At 46.3% G+C, this 20,393-nt stretch overlaps 1 protein-coding gene across 1 annotated transcript in view; it reads left to right on the top strand.

Annotated features, from left to right (window-relative positions):
* Positions 1 to 20,393, top strand: part of LOC119463330 (pecanex-like protein 1) — a 232,277-nt gene that overhangs the window by 122,841 nt on the left and 89,043 nt on the right. Inside the window, 10 exon segments of the mRNA XM_049656513.1 lie at positions 2,112 to 2,566; positions 2,568 to 2,894; positions 3,194 to 3,371; positions 6,048 to 6,317; positions 6,815 to 6,967; positions 8,237 to 8,296; positions 10,901 to 11,018; positions 17,035 to 17,219; positions 17,549 to 17,654; positions 18,997 to 19,651. Coding sequence (XP_049512470.1) covers positions 2,112 to 2,566; positions 2,568 to 2,894; positions 3,194 to 3,371; positions 6,048 to 6,317; positions 6,815 to 6,967; positions 8,237 to 8,296; positions 10,901 to 11,018; positions 17,035 to 17,219; positions 17,549 to 17,654; positions 18,997 to 19,651 — 2,507 coding nt within the window.

Genomic DNA, 20,393 nt, shown 5'->3' with positions numbered 1-20,393 from the left:
CCGGCGCCGCGCCTCCGCACCAAAAGAGAAGGAGAGAAAGCGCGTGACTGCGCGCTGTTCTCTTTCGCGGCCGTCGGTGGGGTGGCGTTTATTCGTATCAACCGACGCAGGCTGAAAATTGATTCGTAACAACTGTTCTCTAGCACGTTGCAAAGTAATGGGGCTCGGCCGGGACCACAGAAAAATTCGTATCATCCGGAAATTCGTATTAGCCGTGATCGTATCATCTAGCTTTTACTGTACATAGTAAAGAGATTTTACTGTACTTTGAAATAATGAAACTAGTCTTTGAAAGAGTAATTTATCGGTCTAAATTGACTTGGTGTTTCTATTCAGTGTCCCCTTAAACAGTTAATTAGTGAACTCTCTGCTACTGAGTCTCTCATAAGCGGCGTTTACATGAATACGACTGAAGTGTATCGTATCAACTTTCAAGCGTATCTCATCTCAGGTAAACGATCTAATTCACTAGGTGCGCCGTACGCTGTGTGTGTGAGTGAAAGCGTACGAGGGTGAGCTGGCAATCGCGGCTTAATTTAGTGCACACGAGGGAGGAAGGCAAGCACGGGGCGACGGAGAGGGAGGGGGTGGGGTGCATTCCACTCCGTCGGCTGCTGTTCACAGCACGGCCGCGCGGGTGCAGTATCTTGAAAGTGATGTGTGACGTGGACAAATTGTGCACCCGTGCAGGCCTCATCATCAAAGCAATCTGCGATGTGCACAAAGGGCGTCTAGTGTCGGTAGCTTCATATGCGCTGTGCTTTCAACGTTCCGGTTGAAGCCAGAGAAAACATGAAGGTCAATTCGCTCACTGCTGCAGCCGCGTCTCCTCATTTCAGCGTCTTGACAGCGAGTTCCCGCGATCATCGAGCGAGATGTGTTCATTTTTACCTGAGCGCGCGACACCGTGCTTGTTAATTTAGTTAGTAAGCGAATGTTTACAAGTTTATATGGCCGATAAATCTACTATCCTTAGTTTATATAGCTGTCTACTAATTTGCTATCGCAATTGATGCTTCGTCTTTCGGGCAAAACTGCGACATTTTTTGTTGTTGACCACAACCATTATAAAGCCAACAAATAATAAAGCCAATGCAAATTTGGTTGTAAATCTTTTTTTCTTGAAATGCAGAAAATGATGAAGGGAATGAATTGGGGCATCTGCTTAAGAATCTGTTTGGTGCGTGCAGTCTGCTTGGTAAGTCTTGAAGAATCGTTTGCGTAGAATTCGACAGATGGTAAGCACGATCATCGTCAGCTAGACTTGGCGCACGACATATCGCTGTGGCAAGTTGGGGGTGCGATCATTACACGGGAAAGAAAGGAAGTCGAATTTTGACAACAAAATTCAGGGGTGCGATCACTATGCAAGTAAATAAAGTAAACAGAAGTGTATTGTATCGGGAATTATGGGAAAGCATTTGCTTCAGGATGACAAGCGGCCAACTAACCGACGGCGGCCGCTGCCGCACTGCGGGACATCAAAACAGGAATGGGGGCTTATGAAGCTGGCTTCATGGGATTTCCTTTCACTCGTGAGCAAATTGTGCACGTTGAAACCGTGTCGTCTTTGTCAATAATTATTGACATTAACATTGTTGAGTTACGTGATTCACGTCATTAGCGTAGCCAAGTGTACTTTGAGGAGATAGAAGCTGAGACGGCCGCGCTCGACTACCAGTGAACATGGCAACTACTTCGGAAATGCGGGGAAATTTTATTATCCTGGTACAATCTGGTACGTTATTGCAATATAAATGTCACGTGAATTAGTCCATACGGGCAAATGAAGGAGAAAGTTGGGAATGTAGCCGGCACCCTGCGGATACTTTTGGTGCATTTCACAACGTAACAGTAAGCAGGCTTATCAAAAGTGGGAGTGCTAACTTTCAAATATGACACTAGGTGGTGTTAGTTGGCTAGACAGGAAAATGCAAATACATGTAAACGGTACTGTACGAGTGTATGCGATACAATGAATGAATAATACAATACGCTTCTACTGTATCCATGTAAATGTGGCTATAGCTGCCACATTGCTTTGGTAGGGTATGTTAAACCCTACCAATCATTCAGTCAAATAAATATGAAGCGTTCCATTGTTTTTGCAGCTGTGGCTTCAGGTTCATCGACGTCCCTACACCCAGATAACCACCGGACCCGCAGCCAGCACAGGCGCCGGAGCGGTGGCACCGGCTTCCTCTCTTCCGGTTCCTCGTCCGGCTCGCTCCGCAATGCCACCGGCTCCGTTGAATTGGCTTTCCTGTCCCAGGACCCAAGCGTCCGAGCTGCAGAGCTTGCGCGCGCGGCACAGCAGCGCAAGAGCAGTCATGCCCTCCGTGGCAATGTTGAGGATGCCGATGCCAACTGGCTGGTGCGGCGTGCCCATAGCGAGCTCGAAACCAGTGCTGCTGAGAAGCAGCGATCTTCCATTCCGCCGTCTCATCCGGTTTCGCTGGAGGCCATCCGCGTCGGGTCGTCGTCGTCTTCAACGGCAGTACCAGCGAACGTTCGGCACGTCAGGAGAAGTGTAGAGTTCTCGCGGCCCCCGCTGATGAACGACTGGTGCCATCAAGACGATTGCGGAGCAACCAGCCGCGGAGACTCCGGTTAGCACGGCGTCTAGTGGATCAAGCAGCATGAAGTCATTGGTGAGGCATCGCTCGCTCGATGCGGCCACGTTGAGGCAGCGGCGTGGCCGAGGGGGCGGTGAAAAGAAAGAGGAGGAGAAGACTGGTGTTGTGGTGTCGAGTGGTGCAGAGGGTCCCGCCTCTGCGGGTCGGTGTTTCCCGTCGACCGATAGTGTGTCGTCGGCGTCTGGCGAATCTGATAGAAGCAGCAGCCACTTCACCGTCATCTACAAACCGCTGGATCCATGCAGTGGAAATCCACAGGTGAGGTGGTCCTTTTTTTCTAGACGGATTAATGTCATGGCTTTGGTTGGGCTTATTGCAAGTACACAGAGTGGGAGTAAGCGACTACAACTGCAGCAATTCTAGGCAGTGCTACATCTTGTCTCGTATCAATTCTGTCGTCATCTGCTGTTAGTCAGCAATGTTGTAACACTCGTGATGTTTACTTGCCATTGTGCTGAAGATAGGAACTGTATTTTATGATGCACACTTGGATTGTGCCAAAGCTAAGACAGTACTGCATATTTATATAAGCACATGCACACATTTTACGCTCGCAGGAACTTGACTTGCCTGAGCAGTACCCGGGATGGCTAGAAGGGAACCCCAGAAATCCAGAGCCACTTCCCTCTCCAGCCTGCTCAGAACGCAGCAGTGTGGGCGGCTTGGATTGGCTTTTTGCCATAGCCACAAGCCAACCAGTGAATGAGACGAAGACATTGGCACCTTTGGGTAAAAGTTGGTCCTCTTTTCTGAATTTTAATGGCTCCTTTTTTGTACCTGAGCACTGGTACTCCACAGTGGTGTACCAGCGCTTATGTTTCGGCGTAATATTCAAGAAAGTGATATGTGGCCTCCGTTTTCTTCTGTCATATCTAGCCTCTTTCCACCAAATCAACGCTAACAGTGATGTGAAAGAACACCTGTCTAAACTAGGGTTGCCAGCCTTCCCAAATACCGTATTTACTTCCGTAATAAACGCACCCCCACTTTTCCAATCAAGGAGTGTGTTTTTTCTTTTCCTCGCATAATAATCGCACCCTGAACTTGCTGCCGTGAAGTAGGAGAGACACGGTACAATTCGGCGTCTGATATGGCGTCCGGCAGGTACGATTGTATCGGACATCGTATCGGACGCTGAATCGTACGGTGTGTCTCCCACTTTTATGGCGATAGCAATTATATGGATACTCCAGCCACATTTCTGCCGTCGGCGCCGACGATCGCGGCTCAATCTCCTGCGTTCAAGGGAGAAAAGCGGGGAGGAAGCGCGCCGTGTTCAGTCATGCGCATGGCAGCTGGGAGAGGGGAGGGAGGGGGGCGGCGCAGAAACTGCGCATTGCGCGGCCGCGCGCGCTTTATTGTGAAAGTGATCTGCGTCGGGGGCTGAGCCTAGCAGTACGACAGCGGCTTATACCTTTGTGCGTGCTCCGTTTTCGGCGCTCAGTTTGCGTTGAAGCGATACACAGCACGAAGGTCACTTTGCTCACTGTTGCTGCCGCACTTCCTCACGCCAGCGTTTGGACAGCGAGTACCCGCGCTCATTGAGTGTGATGTGTTCGCGAATGTTTGCTGTTTATACAGCCAATAAAACTACTATCCTTACTTCGTATAGCTTTCTACGAATTTGCGATCGCAATCGATGGTTCGCCTTTCGGGCGAAACTGCAACTTTTTAGAGGTGGCCGCGTAAAAATAAATCGCTCAAAATTTTACCCTGCATAATGAACACATCCCCGAACTTTGCGCATATTTTTCTGGAAAAGAAGTGCGTTCATTATGGGCGAGTAAATACGGTATAGTGGGACAGTTCCGACTTTTCAATATATGTCCTATGTCCCGATTTCACACAGGTTTGGGAATGGCAAAATGTCCTGACTTTTTTTTATGGTGGACAAAAATACACTTGATTTTCTTGTTATGATGTCCGACAGCCCATTTGCACATTCTTCATTTTTGTGTTCTGTTGCATTGTGATAAACATAAGCTGGTTTCGTGTGGGTCATGGTTCTAGTTTTGTTCTAGGCCCTAACCATTAACCGTACCTCTATCTGTATTGGTAGCTGATTTAGGCCACTGTAGTGCACCTTGTTGCTAATTGCAATATAGTAGAGTAAAAAAAAATCACATACTGACTGGTGGCTCCTGGTGCTGACAGGATCGGTCGATCATTGCCAATGCTGCCTCCAACCCCCATCGCTTTGTCTACTTCAGAGTTGGTGACATCAGTATAAACTGATTTATTGTTGCTTTTTAGTGTCTCCTTTAACTCCAAATTCTTTCGTGTAAAAAATTTGTGGAATTTCCCAAATTTTTTACCTCGCCTGTTTTGTGCACACTCTGAACATCCTATTTGTTGGACTCCCTAGGGACCGCGAAAAATCGCGCAGTCTGAAAAAGCAAATGCATGTCTTTAGCTGCCTCCCTCAAGGGCTTGAATCACCACAGCCACGTCCGAAATAGCTTTAAAGGCCTGCCAGTACAATTATTAGGCGTCTCGGTGTTTGTACTGTGACAGAAGACGGCATGTGTGCGCGTGTATAATTAAGGAACACATTTTAGTGTTCCTTGACAGGGGCCCCATTACACTCTTGGTATGCTTCCCTGCAGTACATTGCGTATGCTTGACCGCGTAACATTGCTTTATTGCAGCCAAGCTGACTTTCAGGAATCAGCATTATGCAACGCTTGAGATATCTCCGAGCTCGTACGGTGGCATTTTAAAATTGACTCTTGGTTGACCTTTCTTTTATGACCCAAGAGGCCAGGTGTGCTGATACTGGAGATAGTGCAGTCTTTGGTGCAAGGTGGTTAATTTTTTACTATATTGGCACTTATTGTGCCCACATAGTTAATTTTACCATCTCTGCGATCAATTCTCACTTCTTGTGGGCACTGCCAAAGCTGCCTTTCAGACACTATTGCCTTGGGCAAGCCCTGCTTAGTCCAACTGAACTCGCTCCACTTCCCAAAAGTGTACCGTTCGGTTGCTTTGCTTCAACATGCCTACATCTACAGCGGTGCACTCTTTACAGGGGTTAATTTACAATGTGGGTAATTTTCTACTGTATTGGTGCTAATTACGCCCATATCGTTAACTTTACCCACTCTGCAACTAATTCTCTATTCTTGTATCGTTGACACCTACATTTTGATACCTGCTTCGACTCTCTACAATACTCTGGAGGTGCAAAAGGGCCATTTTTTTCCCCTGGAAGTGATTGCAAGATATCCGGATCTCAGATATGCCACACCAATGTTAAGTCAGCTAAGCAGATTTTGACTTCAGTATGCATGTTAGATGACCCCCCCCCCCCCCCCCCTTCGCTTTCGTGTCCTAGGGATTTTAAAGTTCACAGGTTGGCAGGTATGGGGTCAAAGCCACAAAACCAGGTCTTGTGTCATCTGCTTGCAGAGCTCTGCAAAGAACAGACAGAGCAAAAGCCCAGCCAGCAGCGACCGACTGAAGCAGCTGAGACATGCCTTGGGACCAGCGATGCGGACTCCAGTCTTCCATGGCAGTGTGAGGGCGCTGTCATGCGGGCCCGCAGTGGATCATCGGAGCAGAGCCTCTCCGATGGCAGTTCCCCATCGTCTCCCGACGAGATGACTCCCCTCGGTGCCTCGGGACGCCTCTCCACTGCCCTGGGAGCCATTCCCAAGCAGTACATGGACGATACCAGAGGCGTGTATTTTGACACGTGTACATTGTTTTAAACCCATGTCAGATGGGCAAGAATAATGCCACTTTACTATATTAAAAAGAAATCTTAGATCTTGCCATTAGAAACATACGGTGCATAACTCTAGATATGTACCGTATTTGCCCGTAATTATGCCTTGGCAAAAAAAAAGAGAAAAAAGTTTAATGCAGGTATTAGACGAAAAAATTGCTGTCTGTGATTTCTTTGTTAACCATTTCTTGCCACTAGAAATCATAAGTCAACCAACTAGCCAAACTTTCAGCCTTAAATTGTATTTGCTTTTTGTGGCCATTCAATTGGACTAGTGATGATAGCATAGCTTGAGACAGTGCTTTGTTAAAGTGATTGATTCGGATTATTTTTCGTGGAATGCTGCTGGCATGAAACGTCACGAAAATAATAACTCCTGTTACTGTGTTTCCACTGCGACTTCGTTGCAAGTGCTATGTTGGGTCAATGTTTGTTTGAACCTTTACAGGGGACCAGGCATATCCGCCAGTTCCTGGGCCGTTTACACGGACGACGGTGCGGTCATTGCTGAGCCGCCGTCTGCTTGAAATTCTCAACCTCAACGACCCTCAAGAGTGTGAAGCGGAGCTGCAGAAGTTGAAGAGGGAGTTGGACATCTGCCGTGAGTGGTGACCAAGTGGCATTTATGTTTTGTTCAGTTTGACCTAAGTATAATGAACATGGATATAAAGAATCGTCAGGTATATTATCAAAGCACATCTAAAATTTCGTTGGCAATGCTTTACTTGAGTGGATATTCTGCTGCTATAAGGAAACTGAAAATGCAAGATCCAAGGCACTATTGGTTACAGCGAAGCAAATGTTTGCTTGCAACTCAGAATATGTATATTGTAGTAGCAGCAAATGTCAGATACTCGACAAGAAGAACTTAAAATTACACTTTCTGGATGCACATGTGCGTTTAGGCCAGCGCCATGGCTCAGTACAAGTCAGCTCAGTACAACAAATCTGTGTACTGAGCTGACTGGCTCTGCGATAGTGGTTTGCAGTACATTGGGACTGTCACCTCTGATTTCCAGAAAAACAGCTTGAAGTGATGCTGCACTTGGTGTGCATCTGGAGCTGGTCTGATTAAAATATGATGCAATTAGTTGATGTGCGCTCTACGAGTTGAGACTTCGTACTATACTTAGAGTGTACAGCTAATTTTACTAAAGCAAAGCGAGACAAGGTACTTGTGTCAGTACCCTGCTTTGGGTACTGTTGTCTTATGATAAGTTGTCATGATTTTTTTATTTGCATGTTTCTATATTTTTATTTATTTTATTTCTTATTTACTGAACCTACTCGAATCTAGGCTGACTTCGACTGTAAGTCGACCCCTCAAATTCGGAAGGTCCAACAGGTCCCACAGTAAAAGAAGGCTTTTTTGAATGCAAGCTCACCAAGGTCATTGTGAATGACAGTAACCACAAGAAGCAAATCACATTTATTAGCATTGGTCCAGAGCCATCCACGCACTTGCCCTGGCTCACTGTAGGTAGTACTGTACTGGTACCACCTGCTCGGTGCCAGCGTCTCGTCCAAAAGCAAACTTTGAGAAACCAGTGACTGTGCTTGCACACGCATGCATGCAGTGCGGTCAAAGTGGCATACCGTTGCATTGTGCTGTAGTGCTGTGCAACTGAGGCAGCAGGTAGTGATGGCTACAGTACCTCTCCTTGGGCGCTATCATTTTAGAGGTAATTTGTCTAGTTCCAACGGCTCTTGAGGAAATTGTCGAGTCTGAGAAAACCTAGCAGTTTTGTAATTTATGCGTTAGCAAATGAAACTATCAGCCTAGATTCATTTCATTCGAATCAATGTGACATTTCTTTTTATTGTTGAAACCTGCATGCCTTATCAATTTGCTTGTACCTGGCTCTTTCAGGACGGCTTGCTTCAAATGCCGAGGAGGCACCACCGAGCTTCTCGCCACCAACTTCCAAAGGTCAGGCTTTACTTCTTTGCTCAAACAGTCGTGCACAACAGTCTGTACAGTCGGCGTCAAAGGTTTAAATTAAGGACTGTGGAACCTGAGGAAACTCGAATTTTCGAAGCATTTTTGTAACTGCAGCCAGTGAAACCGTACAACACTATGCGATTTGCACATACTAGTACAGGTTGGAAATCGGAATACTAGGCTGCATTATGAGGCTGTGGAGTTGTTCTGCTTCTTCTCAAATCCCTTGGTCCATAAACATTCGGCACCAACTGCACATTGAAACCTGTCAACTGGGTGTCCCACGGGACCATTGTAAAGGGGAAAAAATTCATTTGCCAAACACATAGTTAACAAAACCAACCTCAGGTTGCCTTTAGTCGTGGTTTCTCTGACCGAGATTCCTCTGTGACTGTCTAGGCTGTTCACGGGATAATCTGTGTAAGCATATATGGAGACGTACACAGGCCTTTTTGTGCTTTGGATGGCACAACGTACGGTGGACAATAAAGTTTTAGTATGTTTGGTACACGCAATGATGTTTGCATTATAACGGGTTACCAGACACCGGTAGCCATATCTTATGCTGCTGCTTCCAACCGTAATGCCGTATAGACATGTCTTCATGTTTCATGATTGCTCTGGTTGAAAAAACATTGCAAATGGCGACGTGTTCACGATTACGCCGCTGCCAAAAATTTACACCAGCAGCGATGTAGAATACACTTCGCTACTGCAATAATAGCTGTGTTTTTCTGGTTCAGCTTTGTGCCACCAGGTGGTGGCACCAACCTGACCGCTCACATTTGCACCTCTGTTAAATCAATAATCTGCAAACGGTAAGAAGTTTGCGAACAAACTTGAGACTCTCTATTTGATTGATTAATTCAATTATGGGGTTTAACATCCTAAAACCCCGAGGTCATGAGAGACGCTGTAGTGGAGAGCTCCGGTTGAATTTTAACCACCTGGGGTTCTTCAACGTGCTCTTAAATCTAAGCACATGACCGTTTTTCCGTTTTGCCCCCATTGAAATTCCATTGCCGCCGCTGGGAATCAAACCCGCGACCTTGTGCTCATCAGAACACCTTTACCACTGCACCGGGTAAGACGTTAGACATGCATGAGAAGACAATAATTTGTCTAAATGCAAATATCAGGAAGGAGCTTATCTAAATTTTGATGCATGTGCAAGATGAATTAAAAAAAAATGTTCCTTGAAGTTGCCGTCTAACCTCCGTTGCCTGCCTTCTCGTATTGTTGAATTTTTACCGTTACAGAAGTTTAACCGACGCTAAAGAAAAGTTATCTGCGCTGTATTAGTCAGTTACCTAATACAAAAAAAAAAATCCACCTGAATTCTTAAAGGGGCTTGATAAGCAAGAAAAGACGTGAGAAGGAAATACCAGTGGCGACTCACAGTTCCCGCACCAGCTCATCGGGATGTCGTGGATTTTTACTGCTGGTACTCGGCACTAGTTAATTTTCTATGGCCAAAGGTGGGCTATATTGTATTCTAAAATAGCCAAAGAATGAACTTAGCAAGTTTCGAGGACTTTCACTGCGCCATCACCTCCCAGATAAAAATACTGTGCAATCTGCTGCTAACTGGCGTACAGGGGCTGAGGTTTTGGCATTAAACTAAAACAAAATTGAACTTGCACCTTCACTTTTTTTCTAATAATCGAACTATTATCACGAAATCAACAAAAATAGAGCTTTTAAGGAATACTTTGTCAGTCTAAACTGATCCAGTGTTTCTCTTTAGTGTCTCTTTAAGAGCTTAAAACTTGGCTTACTGTGTCCACCTGTACGTCACTTCTGTCACTTTGTTGATGAAAGTAAGGCCGCCGCTTCATCCTTGGCTTCTTCCTCATTGTAGAGTGAAGGAAAAACAAGACTACGCCTGCTATAACCACTGGGATTTAAACTCACAGCCCCCGTCGCAATCTGCACGAACGACTGCATTATCATGTGGCTTTAGAGCTTGGCAATTTGTGCGGGGTTTTGTCGCACTGCACAGACACGGAGAGTAGTGAAATTGGTGCATGTGTTCTGGAGGCCAGGACAGGCAGTACAGTAATGGACGAAGACGTGTCGCAAAGACGAAGTTCGTGAGAATAATGGCAGCGTCCACTGCACGAGAGCTTGCTGCTGCGGCGGTAAAGGAGTTCATGGCTGGAGGAATGACTGATGTCTGCTGAGCTGCTGACCTTTCTTTTTATGTTTAAAGTGAATGCCTTTATTTGGCTCTTTCGCCTGTTCTAGTGGTCAGTGGTCGGGGGTTGGACTTTGCGCCGATCCACCGGGCGAGCATGCTCGAGCAGCCGAGTTGCAGGGCTCGCTTGTTGCCGAACACTAACTGTTACAGCTCTCTGAGTGGCACGGGCCATTCATCTCTATAGATGTGCTGGTTAACGGCTCTGCTCTGTACTAAATTGCACAATTAAACAATGAAAACTGCCTAAATATCTTTGCTGCAACAAATATACGCTGTGAAGTGCACCATTCTTTTGATAAAGCGAATAGCTTTCTTGAAGTGTTCACTTGTTAACTTACATTGACAGTCATCATTGATGATTTCTGAAAAAGTTTTTGCAAATTTCTTTGCAGCCCCTGCTGCCAACCGGAAGCGTCCAAAGCTGGCGGCGACTCGCCGGAAAGCCAGTTATGGCACTTCCGAGTTTCTCTCTCTCCTGCCAAGCAATCCGGCTTTGCCTCAGGCCGACGGGCAAGTTTTTCTTTTTTTGTTCTGACTTATATTTTCTGTGTCCTGGAACAAACACCGGTCTTACTGTGTGGTCTCCAGTATGTTCACAGCAATAGCTGTTGCCTTAAACCCCACAAGGAAAATTAAACCAACTAATTTAAAGACCTCTTGTGGTGAAATGTTATAAGTGTCCCCTCCCCATGTGATAAGCACTGAAAACTGTTACTCTCTCGGCATATGCCTTGGTTGCGTTGCTGTTTTCTCTTGGCTCATAACGATTGCACTCAGTTTGGACAACATGGGTTGCTGTCACAGTAGCGTGCACAACACCATTGTTGGCCCCGGACATGTTGCGCGCTACGCCTAGCGTCTCTGTTGGTGTGAGGGGGGGGGGGGATGTTTTGGCATTTCATGGAGTTTAGCAGTGTTCCCTGGAACGAACATGCTTGAGAGCCCTCCTGACTTAGGTACCTTCGCATCAAGATGCACAGTATGGTCTACTTTTATTAAATGGAATACCATATTAGTATGCTAGCACTGATTACAGCTCAGTTCTATATGAAGTTCTGGAAAATATATTTTTATCAATAGGATTTTTGTTGAATAGAATCAAGTGCTTTTTGCCATCTGAAGCTGAAGAAGTAGCGTAGTTATGTCGTGCCAAATATCTTATGAGAAAGAGAGATATTTATTATGAAAGAAAAGCTGAGAGGTCGGCCTTATGAGGTTTTCAGGTTTATAGTGGACCTCTATTTTATGGCAATCATTTATTGCATAAAAAGGTTTCCTTTCCAGTTTTCTTGGAAAATACAAAAGGGTTTTGCCAGCTTTACGGGCAGGTAGGTTTTAAGGGTAATCATCAGCATGTAAAGGTCAATCTGCGCGTCACACAAAAGTTCGGACCGCACATTACGTGGTCCAGTCACTGCTTCGCGCATAGTCATCATTGGCGTTGTGCGAGTGGATTGTGGTCAAGCCATCGGATATAGCCTACTGAGCATGTGCCCCTCCCCCCCTTCTCGCCCAATCAAGTGCGTAAAAAAGGATTTTTCCATCCTATGGCAGGTGGTTTCTATGGGTTATCGTCAGGTCATTAAGGCCAATCTGCACGACAGACAGAAGTGGGGACCGCTCATCGCATGACTTAACTCGACACTGCGGTTGCTGCTGTCGTAAATTCTCAAATCAAAAAGCCCACCGTAAGTCTGGGCGGTGTCCCTGCTTCCTCCCCTTCTTCCTCATCCACCAGTCATCTGTGTAAATGCGTCACTAGTCATTAGTCACACGTTATTTTTAAGCCCCCCGTGTAAATCCAAAGCTAGTCTTGAGAAGGGCTACTCAAACATACGAGAAGAGACTGATGTGCGCCTACAAGCGGTGTTCGGAACAAGATGCTGCATGATGTTTTGCAAAGATGGCCGTGAACAACGATTGACCTGGACCACTGCTGTCCCATACATTCGCTTTTGTTGGGGATGCAGTTTATCGGCATTGTGAACATCAGCGGCCTCTGAGAATAGATCTGTGTTGATTCGGCACCAAACCCTCACTTTAGCCACCAACGCTAGACAAAGCTGCGCCGATTAGGCCTAATGGCCTGTACAGGTCAGCCTGACAGCTTTTTAAATAGTTATTCTGTTTGCTGGCATGCATACAAAGTTCGTCTGTGCGCTAAAACTTGCGTGTGGACAGGAAGCTTTCAACTGTGAATATGCATCTGTGAACACGCACATCCAATACAGTTCTGCGTGCTTTCCGGTGACTAATCAGCCCGATCTTTGCATATCCCAAAAATGCACTGCTTTCTTCGCTGTTCCCTCTGTCCACCTCTCGTTATCATTTCGATCACTCCTGTCGTCCGACAAACCTTGCACTGACAAAGACCGCGTGCCATGAAAAGCCTGCATGTGTTAAGGCTCCAACCACTCCGGGTGTTCCAGCGAATATTTCAGAAATTGGATAGTAGATATTCGATTCGGGAATCTAATTATTTGTACGTTCGCTAATCGCTTTGGTGATATTCGAGTATTCACACACCCCTTGGTATTATGGCAAGATGAAAATTAATGTACAGCTTAGACCACTTATAACGGAACCATTTATAGTGCAGAACTGGCTACAGCGCAGCCTTTTCAGACTCCTGTTTACCCTCCCATAGAACTCCATGCATATGCATACTGCTTACAGTGCAGCCGCGCAAGATGAAATACTGGTTACAATGCGGCTTCTGTGACAAAATCCCGCCGACAAGCGCGGTAGCGATCACACTTCACAACGAGGTGCACCCACCGATGGGAGAGGAGAGCAGCGAGGGCAATGTGGAAAAGGAGCATGAGATCCAGAGCAAACGAATGAACGACGAACACAAAAAAAAACGAAGACAGAAAAAAAAATGCCGGCAGCTCATTGCCGGTGTGCGGTGGTTGCCTAGGCGATGGGGAAGCCTTTTGCTAGGCTGCTTATCAGCGGTGCACTTTGCACTGAACGTGGCTTTGGTTTCTGTGCACACGTCACAATGCACAGCGTGAAGTGCAGATATCAAGCGTGTGACGCTTTCAGTTTAAGCAGTGTTCCGCAAATTCAGTTTTTAGCCATTAGTCTCCATGTGCGCTTGTGATCTTCCACCGTTCGTACCAGTGTGCGCACATACAAACTTGGTAGGCATTCGTAGTAGTTGCCGTGGCTGATCGCCTGAGGAACCAAACTCCGCTTCGTACGCATTGCTGTGAGCGCAGCTCGTGCGTGTGATCGCATGTGTAGGGTCTATGTAATCATCTACAGATACAAACTTACCAAGGGCGAGTTCCCCGCGATGGCATGCCGCCCGACACCCCTGCCGGCTAGACCTAACTGGCACGCCTCGTCGGCGACCAAAGTTGTGGTTTGGTGCTGAATCAATGAAATGCGTTGCAATGGCTGTACGGCACATGGAAAGTGGAGGAACCACCTTGATAACAAAAGTGAGGGCACGGGCAACACTCGAATGTCGGCAACTTGGTACGGATATTAGTGACTCCGACGACTTAAGTTATAAGTGATCTACACTGTAGTAATTAATTGATAATTGGTTTCTTGTAGTGTTGTGCGAATATTTGAATTTACGAATCGTAGTTTTGAATATTACGCTATTCGATATTCGCTTCGAGAGCAGTTGTAATATTTGTGCTTTTCAAGTGTTAGCAAATGATCGCGAGTTTGTTTACTGTCTTATAATCAGATCCGCTGCAGCCGTAGCCACCACCGTGGTAACGCTAGGCCTAGCTACTTCGATGTTCGCTACCAAGTTTCTTGCTGTTCGGTGCCGTGTTTTTCATTCAAACAGTTTGCCGCTGTTGGAAAACTGAAATGGTGCCAACTCTGCCTTTGTGATCCTCGCCAGTGGCTTCGAAGCTCTGAAAGCACGGCGCGTTGCATAATGCCAGTTCCCGAAAGTGAGCTCGCCTCAATACAGCAGTGTTAGGCGGTGAAGCATACCTAGAGTGGGAAGGGGCAATTGTTCTGGGACGCGGTATGATGTATTCCTCAAGTATACACGCGTGCACCCGCTGTCTTCTATATCAGTACGAGTACTGATACACCTAATAAGTGTACTGGTAGGCCTTTAGAGCTATTTTGGACATGCCTATGGTGATTTGAGCCCTTGGGAGCAGTAGTAATAGGCATGCATTCATGTTTTCAAACTGCCCGATTTTTTGGACGTTTTCGCGGCTCCTAGGGAGTCCAAAAATCAGACGTTGACTGTATATTAATTGTAGTCATTTCATCAACTTTGTTTAACAACAGGCAAAAGAAATGAGCAACGAGCTCCAGATATGCCGGTATATGCCAGTGTCACCATTGCTATCTTGGCGCCCTGGTTGCCAGCATTCTTTTCTCACCGCTGTGTCCAGACACTAAGTTAGAAAAACCACTTTCAGACCTTTAAATATTTTTCATAACCTTCGTAATTGCTCAGAAACGGTTGTTTGTGAGAAAACCTATAAACACCATTTGAAAATATATAAACTATAATATTCCGAAAGAAAGCAATAAGATCAGTGAAAGACATCCACATTGTCAAATGCATTTCAATAAATAAGTCATTCTTGAATTAATTGTAATCTCATTTTTACAAATTAGTCCACTTAGTCATTACACGTATCCAATAATTCACTTGCATGCCACTTTGCAGCCAAGATTTTTAAACGGCAACTATGCCATGTTCGATTCAAAAATATTCGACCAAAATCAGTATTCGCTTTAAATTCGCTTCGAACTCAAAATCCGCTATTCGCACTATCATATTTTCTTATCTATGACTAAAGCTTCACATCAAAAGCACTACTAGTTTGATTTTTCAGTTAATTTGATCTTGACCAAGGTCCTGGCCTGTGGCCATGCATTTTTATGGGCTCCAACTGTCTTTATTTCGATTGTAAAATTGGCCTTCATCAGATAATTCGAACTTGACCAGCCAGCACACTTGCACCTGACCCATATGGTGACCTCAATAGTGACCCCTTTAGTGGCAGCATCTGTTACGGCGAAGTATGGGGACAGTGAATGCGCTGAACACGCATCATCTCCAATCAAAAATACCTATTTTTGGCCTCTCCTGGAAAGATTTTCAAGCAAAAACCATAGCTCACAATGACCCGATTATAACACCTGCCTTTTTTTTTTCAAGGCAATTATGGTATGCCGAAAATTGCTTGCACGGTGCAATCCGACACAAAACCAAAACTGCCCTTGCAGCGTTCGTGTTTTACCGCATAACACGGATGTACTGCGCCGAAGCTGAATTCAAAACCGTGAGGCGAAGCTGACTTTAGAAAACCGGCCGCTATGGTGCAATACATATTAGACCCTTGCCCGTTTTTCTTGCTAAAAAAGTCGGGCACGCATTAGATTTCTGCTTTGTTCAGGAGCTTTAATGTCATTTCTATGTTAATTTTCTGCATTGGACACATAGAAAGCTGGTGCATGTTTGATTCTGGGGCATGCTAAGATCAGGCAATGATTACCAAATGAATCAGCAGTGTGTTTAATTTGACCTGCCTAATAATTTGATCAGTTTCGTTGGTCACGTTAGGGTTGAATCAATGGAAGTCGACTATATTGGCTTTGGGTTAAGTTTTTGACACCTAAACAGAAAAGTTGAGGTCTTAAACTGAGCGTATCAGAAATGATGCATTGGGCGATAAACGCCTTCTACACACCCCGTAACAATATTATATAAGCTCGACGCATGAGGCACGTTTGTTATACTTGAACGCATAAAGAATGTGTACCTGTAATGAACTATAGGATACAATGCTTTATTCCTTAACAAACCTATGCGCCAAAAACGCACAACCAGAAGTTTTCTTGGGGCACAGACAGTGCTCCTACAGTACAGATAATTGGGTCTGTAAACTGAAAATTACAAAGCGCTATGCTGGGAACGTTCTCCTGCAAGAATTTTGAAAAAGGGTTCTGTAATAAGGGAGATATAAGAAAATGAAACATTGCGAGGTGATTATATGAGGGGGCAAGCTGCCTTCAGCCAGTGCTTTGAAGCAGCATTACTATTGTGTCTGCTCCCATAGCAGAGCCTAGGGCCCACGTGATGCTACGTCACAGCCCTCCTCTCTTTTCTTCCTTTCCTTCCTTTTCTTGCTGTGTGGCATATTCCCTGAGGCTTTTTGGGGAGAGTGGCCCTTCCAGGAAAGAGGGCATTAGGGCTTTTGTTTTTGTAGCTTTTCTTGCGAAGTATGTCTTTGTAGTACTTTGCAGATGTGGTCACCACCACGTGATCTACACACTGTGCGTGTCTCTTTTCACTGACAAAACCTAATGAGGAATTTCTTCAAGACAAACTTGAAGGAGCCTAGGAAATCTGTCAGTTCTTTTTTGAACTTCAGACAAACCAAAGTAGTGTGTGGAATACATGGAGTACAAAACAGAAAACAGGCATGTTCGGAACTGGTCAGCTTATTGGAGCATTCAATTTAGCCGAGCTCATCTCAAAAGGACTCTACTGTGTTGTAAGTGCTGTCCAACCGCCTTGTTTATGCAGGGAGAAGGATGAAGAGTCAGCCACAGCGATGGCTGGCTGGACTTCATCGGGCCGGCGGAACTGCACCGACCGGGGACCGCCGGCCTATCTCCTGGCGAGCATCTTGTCGACACCTGGCACCCACTTGGCCATATCGCATGACGACACTTCGCCCGGTGCAGTACATTGCTTCCAAGATGAACACGGTAAGTGAAGCATTCATCATTTATTTGTCTGTTTATGTCCACTGCAAGGCGAAGGCCTTTTTCCACTGATCTCCAGTTACCCTGGTCTTGATTCAGCTGACCCCGTCAGCTGACGCCTACAAATTTCCTAGTTTTATCGCACCACCAACTGTAAAAACAGGAACATCGGTAGATTTTTTCCAAAGCTCTTAGTGGAAAAGTGCCCCCTAATCTTATATAGTGGTCTCTGACACAGTTTCACTTGGACGTGGTGAAAATGACAAAAAAGGAAAAAGGAAGAATTGTAGAGGGCATGATATTGACAAGAAATTTGTACTACTGTACTTCAGGCAACTGGCAGACATACACCTTTGATGAGAACAGCACAGGCGTGTCAAGGGGCCTTGAGATGTCGCCGGACACCAAGATATTCCAGATGATGTTCGACAGCAAGTGGTGAGTATTTCCCTAACATGGCCTTTTTGTGACGAAAATGATAATATGAATGATAATTGGGCCAGTGAAAGTGCATACAGTCAACGTCCGATTTTTCGGACTTCCTAGGGGTGCCGAAAACGTCCGAAAAATTGGGCAGTCCGAAAAAAATGAATGCATGCCTTTTACTGCCCCTAAGGGCTCAAATCGCCACTGGCACGTCCGAAATAGCTCTAAACGCCTGCCTGTACACTTTAGGCATATTGGTGCTCATACTGTGATAGGAGACGGCAGGTGCCCACAGTTATAATCAAGGAAAACATGCCGTGTGCCGTGACAGTTGCACCTTCCCACTTTTGGTATGCTTCACCGCAATACATTGCCTATGCTTCATTGCATAACACTGCTGTATTGAGGCGAAGCTGACTTTTGGGAACTAGCATTATGCAACATGCTGTGCTTTCTGAGCTTTGAAGTCGTTAGTGAAGATTACAAAGACATAGTCAGCACTACTGCTAACAGCGGTGCATAGTTTCAATGAAAAACACGTCACCGAACAGCAAGAAGCTTGATAGCGAACATCGAAGTAGCTAGAACTAGTGTTGCCGCGTTGGTGGCTATGGCTGCCAGTGAATCTGCTTGTGAGAGCGCCGGTGCGAGGCAGTGAGATAATCAAAATGGCGGCGATGGTGGCTTCGATTAATGCCGTTTTGGACTTGCAGTCATGGCAAAAGGTCTGTAAAATTGGGCGGCAAAGGTATTTTGTGTTTTCTGTTTCGGATGTTTTTAGACATTTACTCTAGGGGTACGTGGCGGGGCCGCGAAGGCGTTTGAATTATCAGGTCCGAAAAATCGGGTGTCCGGAAAATTGGTCGTTGACTGTATTCCAAATGAAGCACATGGTTTGGGATGAGTGTTTTATGATAAAGCTTTGCTGTGAGCATTTTCTTGCTTGCATTTACTTCTGCAGGCTAGATCGGACATAAATTTTTGCTGGGTGCAACAGCATTTTGTTACCAGAGTGCAGATACACACATAAAAAAGACATAATCGAGCTTAATATTTTTAATGATTTACTGGCTGGTAAATCTTGCCCAACTTGTGAGCTGGACATGGAACTAGGACTAGCATGCAGATAGGCCGAGCCTGCAACTGGTTGTGTCAAAAATAAAGAGGATGACTTTTCAAAAGAACAATGCCTAGCATGTAACTAGGAACGGCATCCACCTAGGCCTAGCATACAACTAAGCTTAGCATGCAGTTAGGCTTAGCGTGCAATGAGGCCTAGCATGCACTTAAGTTTAGTGCACAACTATGACATGACTTTGCCGAGCAAACAAAGGTCATGTGTCGACTCTCGCAGGGAGACGTCGTCTCACAGCAGCTCAAGCTCGAGCTCCACCACGATGCTCGACAGTCCCGCTGCCTCCGCTTCTGTGCCCCCTCACAGCAGCTGTCCGATTGCCATGGGGTTCAGTCCCGCACCCGGCATGACGCCCTGCGTGACCACGACAGAGGCCTCTTCTTCCATCGCCATGGTGACAGGCTCGAAGCTGCGGCCATCCCCTCATCACCCTCAGCACCGTCCACACCACCACACCCCCCATTCTCATTCGCAGCAGCAACAGCAACTCCTCCAGCAACAACCGTCATCCTCGACGTCGCTGCAACAGTATTCTCACCAACCTCGACATCACCACCGTCGGCGTGGTCATCACAGCGGTGGTCAGCGAGGTGAGGACGTCGGAGCCGTGGTGCCGTCTTCACTGGACCTCTCCCTCCCTTCTGGAGTAGGGGCGGCAGCGCTTGGACTGAGGCGGGGCGGGGCTACAGTGCTGGAGAACCGGTTCGACTTGGGTGGGGCCGGCGAAGGGGCCAGTGTCCGGTTTGACGGCTCCAGAGGCAGCAGCGGATCAGTTCTTCTTGCGGAATCTCTCCTCAGCCGCATGGCTATGGCAGCGGCGGCGAGTGGCGGCGGAGTCGGAGCTGCGACTTTGTCTCAGACGGCATCCTCACAGGTGAGGTGGCCCTGTTGAAGTAAGTGAATAACAGTGAGGTGGTTTGAGCTGGAGGGCATATACAGTCAACAACCGATTTTCCGGTCACTTGACTTTTTGGACATGCCCAATTATTTGTACGCGTTCGCGGCACCACCACGTACCCCATAGAGTCAATGTATAAGAACGTCTGAAATTTCGGACGCAAGAAACCTTCGCCATCCAATTTCCCGGAGTTTTTGCCATGATCGCAGATCAGAAACGGCATTAATCGAAGCCACCACTGCTGCAATTTTGATTATCTCGCCGTCTCAAACCAGTGCTCTCGCACGCAGATTCGCTGGCAGCCGTACCCACCATCGCGGCGACGCTAGGCCTAGCTACTTCGACGTTTGCTACCAATGTTCTTTCTGTTTAGTGCTGTGTTTTTCATTGAAACAATTCGCCGCTGTTAACGCCTTTGTAATCCTCGCCAATGGCTTCGAAGCTCGGAAAGCACGGCGCATTGTGCAATGCCACTTCCTGGAAGTCAGCTTCGCCTCAATAAAGAAGTATTACGCTATGAAGCATACGTGAAGACTTGCGGTGAAGCATGCCAAGAGTGGGAAGAGGGCAATTGTCAAGGGTCATGGTATGTTTCCCTTAATTATACACGCATGCACCCGCCTTCTCCTATCACAGTACGAGCACCGATATGCCTAATGAGTGTACTGACAGGCCTTTAGAGCTTTTTCGGATGTGCCTGTGGCGATTTGAACCCTCG

Source organism: Dermacentor silvarum, chromosome 9 (assembly GCF_013339745.2).
Source record: "Dermacentor silvarum isolate Dsil-2018 chromosome 9, BIME_Dsil_1.4, whole genome shotgun sequence".
NCBI lineage: Eukaryota > Metazoa > Arthropoda > Arachnida > Ixodida > Ixodidae > Dermacentor > Dermacentor silvarum.
The sequence above is the reverse complement of the archived record's forward strand: the minus strand, read 5'-3'. Positions and strand labels throughout refer to the sequence as shown.